Source organism: Chiloscyllium plagiosum, unplaced genomic scaffold (genome assembly GCF_004010195.1).
Source record: "Chiloscyllium plagiosum isolate BGI_BamShark_2017 unplaced genomic scaffold, ASM401019v2 scaf_10095, whole genome shotgun sequence".
In the NCBI taxonomy this organism is placed as follows: Eukaryota; Metazoa; Chordata; class Chondrichthyes; order Orectolobiformes; family Hemiscylliidae; genus Chiloscyllium; species Chiloscyllium plagiosum.
The window spans coordinates 24,886-32,286 of record NW_025215206.1 but is presented as its reverse complement, the minus strand read 5'-3'; the positions used below and the strand labels follow the sequence as shown (position 1 = coordinate 32,286).

Genomic DNA, 7,401 nt, shown 5'->3' with positions numbered 1-7,401 from the left:
GTTTTCTTTCCTGTGTAGTTTCATGTTTTTAATGGGGTGACGAAGATGGTCCACAATCGGAAATCGCATCCACAACACAAAGAATTTTCTTTTTTGTAATAATGACTAACGTAAAGGACTGCGGGTGCTGGGAATCTGAAACAAAAAGAGAAAGTGTTGGGGAATCTCAGGCCGGTTGGCAGTACCTGTGGGAGAAAACAGAGTTCTGATAAAGTTCAGAAGAAGCGTTCTGAAACGTTGCCTCTGATTCTCTCTCCACAAAAGCTGCCAGACCTGCTGAATATTTCCTGCAATTTTTGCTTTTGTTTTCACCTCAATGTCCATTTCGTCTATCAGTGTGATCGAACTGGATTCACCATGGACCGGCATTTAACCCTTTCGAAAGCAGCGGTGATTGAATTAAGAAAAACTCAAAAATGTTTGCATGGGGGCCATGGGAGTGGGTTGGAATCAGAGAAGGACCCAGGTGTCGGATGCTGACAAAGCAGGAAAGTGAACCATAAATGTCTGCTGGTGGCCCCACAATGTAGTTGGTTGAACTTGCCGCTCATAATCATTTGGCGCGCTGTGGCAACTGATGTTCCGAAGACCAGAAGAAACTGCAACGAGTCATGAACGCCGCACAGTCCATCACGCAAGGAGCCATCTACTTATAGTTCCCGCTGTCTCAGGAAAGCAACGGGCATAATCAAATACCCCTCGCACTCCCATTATAATCTCTAAAATCGTCTTGCATGAGGCAGAAGACAAAAAATTTTTGATACGCACGTGTGGATTCAAGAACAGATTCATCCCCAAAACTATTAAAGTTCTCAACGAAACTCTCAAATTTTAAATTTAATTTTAATCTTAGTCACTATGCACCTTCTCTCTGCAGCCATAACATTGTATCCTTCACTCTGTTCTATTACTTTCATGCACTTTGTATAACATGTCACACACAGAACAAAGTGTTTTACTGTACATGGATACATGCAATAATAACAAATCAAAGATATTGGTGGAGTGGCAAATAAAACGAGTGGAATCCACTTTTAAGGTAAAAACTATATCTTTCTGAGGCCCCGTTGGAATTGACGGGGCCGGTAGCCATGTCACAAATGTTTCCTATACTAGTGCCTTCACCACCACGTTCTATTCCCTCCCACAACACTGATAGGAACCCTCTGGTCCTCGCTTCCATCCAATGAGCAACCGCATCCAAATGACCACAATCTGAAGTTTCGGCGATTTCAAATTCAGTTGTCCTATGGCCACTAGCCAAAAGAACCGTGTGCATGTTACCTGTCCGTGGCAACATGTGATAAGGACTGCGGCAGAGGGAAGTTCTCTTAAAGCTCACCTTCTGGCAGCAAATCTCATCAACTAGGAGAAAGTGAGGACCGCAGATGCTGTCGGTTATAGTCGAGAGTGTGGTGCTAGAAAAACATAATCTTCCTGATGAAGTGCTTTTTCCCAAAACTTCGATTCTCCTGTTCCTCGGATGCTGCCTGTGATGCTGTGCTTGTCCAGCACCACACTTACGCACATGTCATCACTTGGAACCACAGGACAATCTTCATTTAGCAGTTCTCATCAGGCAGGTGAAAGATGGACCAGAGAAGAAGAGGAAGAAGGAGAAAATGTTCGCTACCACGTCGGTTCGAGAAGAGCCTCCTGCCCCGCAATGCGTTAATGAAATCTTCACCTTTCGTGCCGACAGTCTGTTTGTCCTCTGGTGTCAGTAATGATTCCAATTGTCACGGTTGTACACGTTCTTTATGTCCCTCTTGTAGAACGGACGCTGCGAAATTTGAAAGGTTCAGAAAAGATTTACATGCATGTTTTCAGGTTTGAAAGGTTTAACGTAAAGGGAGAGGCTGAATTGTTACGGGCTGTTCTCCCTCAAGTGTAAGATGGTGCGGGTGAGCTGACAGAGTTTTAGAAAATCATGAGGGACATCGATAGGATAAACAGACTATGTATTTTTCTCTGAGGTGGAGGATCCAGGACAAGAAACCATAGGATTGGGGTAATAGCGGCAAGATTTAATCGGGAACGACAATGCAACCTTTTCATGAAACTGATAGTACAGAATGAGCTATTAGTGGAAGTGGTGGTGTTTGGTACAATTACAGCATTTAGAATATAGAACATAGAATATAGGGATATACAGCACAGAACAGCCCCGGAGGCCCACGATGTTGTGCCGAGATGTAATCCGAATGTAAAATATGGTAACTTAACCTACGTACCACTCAACTCACTGCTATCCATGTGCATGTCCAGCAGTCTCTTAAATGTTCCGAATGACTTCGCTTCGACCACCTCAGCTGGCAACGCATTCCATGCATTCAAAGCAGTCTGCGTAAAGAACCTACCTCTGGTGTCTCCCTATATACCTTCCTTCTAATATCTTCAAACTATGACTTCTCAGACCAGTCAATACTGCGCTGGAGAACGTTCTCTGGCTATTGACTCTATCTAGTCTTTTCATAAGTTTGTATACCTCGATCAGGTCTCCTCTCTTCATTCTTCTCTCCAGAGAGAAAATTCCGAGTTTATTCAAACCCTCTTCATAAGCCAAACCCTCCAGTCCATTCAGCATCCCGGTAAACCTTCTTGTAAAAGGTCTGCAAAGCCTCTGTATCTTTCCTGTAGTCGGGCGACCAGAACTGGACGCAATATTCCAAGTGTGGCCTCAACAGGGAGTTATGGAGCTGCAGCAAAACCTCGCGGCTCTTAAACTTGATCCCTCTGTTAATGAAAGCCAAAACACCATATCCTTTCTTAACGACCCTATGCAGTTGGGTGGCAACTTTAAGGGAACTATGTACTTGCACATCCAGATCTCTTTGTTCCTCCACACTGTCAATAATCCTGTCTTTAATCCTATATTCAGCATTCGATCTCGACCTTCCAAAATGCATCGCTTCGCATTTATCCAGGTTGAACTCCATCTGCCATTTCTCAGCCCAGTTCTGCACCCTGTCTGTGTCGCACTGCAGCCTCCAGTCGCCATCCATACAATCGACGAAATCGACGATACCTCCAACCTTTGTGTCATCTGCAAGTTTACTAACTCACCCCTCAACCTCCTCATCCAAGTCATTTATAAAAACTGCAAAGAGCAGAGGCCTAAGAACAGAGCTCTGCGGTACCCCACTCAACACTGTCCTCCAGGCAGAATACTTTCCATCTACAACCACTCAGTGCCCTCTGTCAGCCAGCCAATTCTGAATCCAGATAGCCAAATCTAACTGTATCCCATACGTCCTGAAGTTATGAATAAACCTACCATGGGGAACCCTATCAAATGCCTTGCTGAAATCCATATGCACCACATCCACTGCTCGACAGTCATCGACCTGTCTTGACACCTCCTCAAAGATCTCAATAAGTTTCGTGAGGCATCACCTGCCACTCACAAAGCCATGTATTCCCAAACTCAATAACCAATGAAAAATGTTACTGACGAATTGTCGATTGCCTGTCTGAGATTCCTGTGATCACGAGCACCCCAAAAAATCAACAATAGTGTGTCATTTGGAAGAACTGTGTGAGATGTCAAGTGAGCCCTTTCTTGCTGTTGAGAACAAGAAGTTGTCTTTTCCAAGCAAAACCTGGTGACGCTGATGAGATTATTACTCGTAACTGGCAAAACATTTATTAATGGGGATTAATGCTCAGTACGATGCTCATTATTACTTAATCTTGCCCCACCCGCTGAACAGAATCTAAGTGTGGAGAAATTCCGACACTGGCGTTAAAGAATTCTTGCGGAACCAGCTCGTCACTTGCTTCTCCGGACATATACATTGGACATCCGGAATCTCCATCTGTGGGTGTGCTCAATGGGCAACAGTCACATTCACCCCCTGTCTATGGATACTGGTATCCAGAATCTGACATATGTCAACCTTTCCACATCATTCAGAATCTGACATATGTCAACCTTTCCACATCATTGGAGCTCAGCAACAACCTTCTTACAATCCATGTTTGTACCATTCGGTTACTGGGACAATTTGCGCAAAAGAACAATTGCCCAGCTTACCGATTGGATGTGGCTGCCTCATTGCTCCTGCAGCTGCTGTGGGTCCATGTCACATGATGCATGATCAGATTTAATCAACTGGATCGGGTCATGGCCCAGGAAAGGAACTGAGAGTTCCCATACTGTGCATTAATGTGTAAGTATTTGCATGTGTGTATGCCTGAATTCAGGGGTGTCTGTAAGTCTGAGAGTGTGCGTCTAAGTAGATGTGTATTACTTTTGCGTATGTGTGTGAATGCATGCAAGTGTGTGTGTGTGTGTGTTTGCGTGCATGTATCAGTTCATGCACACGCACATGTGTGTTTCTGAGAGTGTGAATGTATCTGATTATAGTCCAAAAGTTTTAATTGGAAGCACTAGCTTTCCAAGTGCTGCCCCTCATCAGTTGGTTGTGGGCGCAGCGCTCCGAATGCTCGTGCTTCCAATGCAACCTATTGGACTATAACCTGGTGTTGTGTGATTTTTAACTTTTCACACCCCAGTCCAACACCGGCATCTCTAAATCAAGCAGATCTCTGTGAGAACGCAAGTTTGTGTATCTGTATAGCTATGTTAATGTGCCAGAATGTTGTGTGAATGTTTGTGAGAGGACTTGTATGTCTGAACGTGAGTGCATGTGTGTATGCTTGTGAGTGTGTGCATGTGTATATTTGACTCTGTGACTCTGTGTGTGTGTGTGTGAGAGAGAAAGAGAGAGACAGAGACACATAGACAGTGGCTGTCAACAGAGTTGCAGAGAGACAGAGACAGAGGGAAAGGCAGAGGGGAGGTGGGGGTGTGGGAGAGAGACAGAGCCAACCATACTCGCAGAGACAGAGGGATATTAACAGACAGCACAGGGGCAGTCAGAAAGGGGATGGGAGAGAGAGACCCACACCGGTAAAGACTGTGGCATAGTCAAGAGGGATGGAGAAAGAGAGTGACGAACACACAGTGGGAAAATCAGATAGGGAAAGGGGCGGTGACAAACCTGGAGACCGTCAGTAAAAGAAAGACAGGCCCAGAAGCAGAAAAGAAGAAGCAGACTTCAAGTGGGGAAAACATAAGATAGAGCTTGATGTTGTTCAGAGAGATCGTAAGAAATGAAACATGAGTGGAGACGAGGGAAGAGAGCGCTGAAAGAGAGACGCAAAAAAGACAACAAAACAGAAAGACAGCAAGACACATAAACAGGAGGGCACAAGAATGAGGGAGGAGGAGACAATGTAGAAGAGAGAGAGAGAGAACGATAAATAAAAAAGGATGCAAATGGAGAAAAACGAACAATTCAAAAACATGAAATTACTGAAGAAAAAAAAGAGTGAGCGACACCATGACGGAGTGCAGGACAGAGAAACGGAAAAAATACAGGCGGGGGGAGAGTGACGAAGAGAGAGAATGGAAGAGTTAATCATCTAAATAAGTGCCAGAATCCGATACAATCCACAAAATCCAGAGCACAGTAATCACCCAGAGATTCATCTATTTTTTGTCGTAGTGGTTTGACCTCTGTCGCCTTTTGGAGAGGGGATATCCACAGGATCACCATCCTCTGAGTAAAGACAGTTCTTATCTCAGTTTTGCATGGCCATGTCTTGCGAAATGCCAAAGAATAGCAAGGCTTCTGCCGTACGCTCGTGCATCTCCTATGATTATGGAATGCTGTTGGTGTTTAATGTTTCTGTCCTCAGCCAACTCCATGAATTCTCAGTCTGATACGCCATTCTTCACAATCCTGGAGAATTTAATACTGTGTTAGCTGGACTTCTAATCTTTCGACGGTTACTCAAGCCTATTTAGTTACCGTGGTCATCCCAACAAACTCTTTCCTCTTTTTGTGTTTTGATCATCGTCCGTTGACCATATGAAATTTAAATACGTCGAAAATAGGGCACGAGCAAGTCATTCAGCGCTTGAAGTCTGCGACACCATGCAATATGTTGGCGGCTGATCGGCAAACTCCGTCCCCATTTCCCACTTTCCCCCAAACACGATGACGCCTGTAATTCAAAGAAAACACTTGAACGCGTTCATGAAAACGTTCAATATTTAGTCGTCAGTGACCTTCTGCCGCAGAAATTTCTGCAGGCTCTCCATTCTCTGGGTTAAGAGTTTCTGCTCATCTCAGTCCGAAATAGCCCATCATGTATCTTCTTGTTATGACCCCTTGGCGTATACTCCATAATTACCTAAAGCAACCTTCCTGCGTTTAGCCTGTCTACTCCTGTTAGAATTTGTTAGTTTTCTATGAACGACCTCGTAATTCATTTAAACCCAGTGTATACAATCCCAACTGAATCAGTCTCGTTTCATACATCTGTCCTGCCTTTCCAAGAATTAGTTCGTTAAACATTTTCTGTGCTCCGTCCATCGTCAGAACATCCTTCCACAGATAAGGAGACCACAGCGCCACACACTCTTCCAGGTTTGGTCTCAACAAGACACTGCACATTTTCAGCAATCCATCCCTTGTCCTATGACTCGAATTCTCTTGCTATGAAGACCAAATCACCATTTTATCACATGCTGCACCTTCTTGTTTACTTTCAGCGAGAGGTGTAGAAGGACACCAGCTCTTGTTTTAATGTCTACTGCTTTTCGATCAGCAACTATTTTTTTCTGGACCAGTCACTCTCTCAGAGTCACAGAGTCAGAGTCATACCATACGGAAACAGATGCTTTTCTCCAACTCGTCCATACGAGTATCTTTCAATTAAAGAGTGCCACCTGCCGACGGCTGGCACATATCGCTGCAAATTTTCCTATCTATGTACCTGTCCAAATGTGCTTAAAATATATAATTATGCCCACCGCTACTACTTCCTCTGGCAGCTCGTTCCATCCATGCACCACCCTTTTTGTAAGGAAATTCCCTCTCAGGGCTAATTTGAATCCTTTCTCTTTAACCTTAAACCAATGTTCTGTAGCTTTTGACTCTCTGCTCTGGGAAAAAAAATCTTGGCAATTCACTTTATTCCTGCCTCTCATGACTTTGTAAATGCCGTAACGTGACCACTCCTCTGGCATTCTCTGGAAGAAAAGTCTCAACTTATCTAACCTCTGCATATAACTCAAACCCAACAATATCAAGAACATTCTTGTGAATTGAATCTACAATCTTTCTCAGGAAACATCATTCGGCTGAAAGCAAAAGGACCAGATCTGTGAAGCAGTATTCTAAAGGTGGCCTCCCCAATGTCCAACACAACTTCAAGGTGATGTCACAAAGCCGATAGTCAATACTCTGACAAGTGAGGTCAAGAATGCAAAATGGCTTCTTCACTACCCTATCCCCTCTGCCTCAACTTTCAATGAACTGCGCACCTACACCGCAAGTTCCCTCTGTTCAACAACTCTCCCCAGATTCGTGCTATCTTGGAACCAAT

General features: G+C 44.2%; 1 protein-coding gene across 1 annotated transcript in view; it reads right to left on the bottom strand.

The window, feature by feature from the left end:
- Positions 1-5,921: 5,921 nt before the first annotated feature.
- The window catches only part of LOC122548211 (roundabout homolog 2-like), a gene marked incomplete at its 5' end in the record, with an annotated part of 25,853 nt that continues 24,373 nt past the window's right edge, over positions 5,922-7,401 (bottom strand). The window contains one exon of the mRNA XM_043686755.1: positions 5,922-6,015. Coding sequence (XP_043542690.1) covers positions 5,922-6,015 — 94 coding nt within the window. The remainder of the gene's footprint in view (positions 6,016-7,401) is intronic.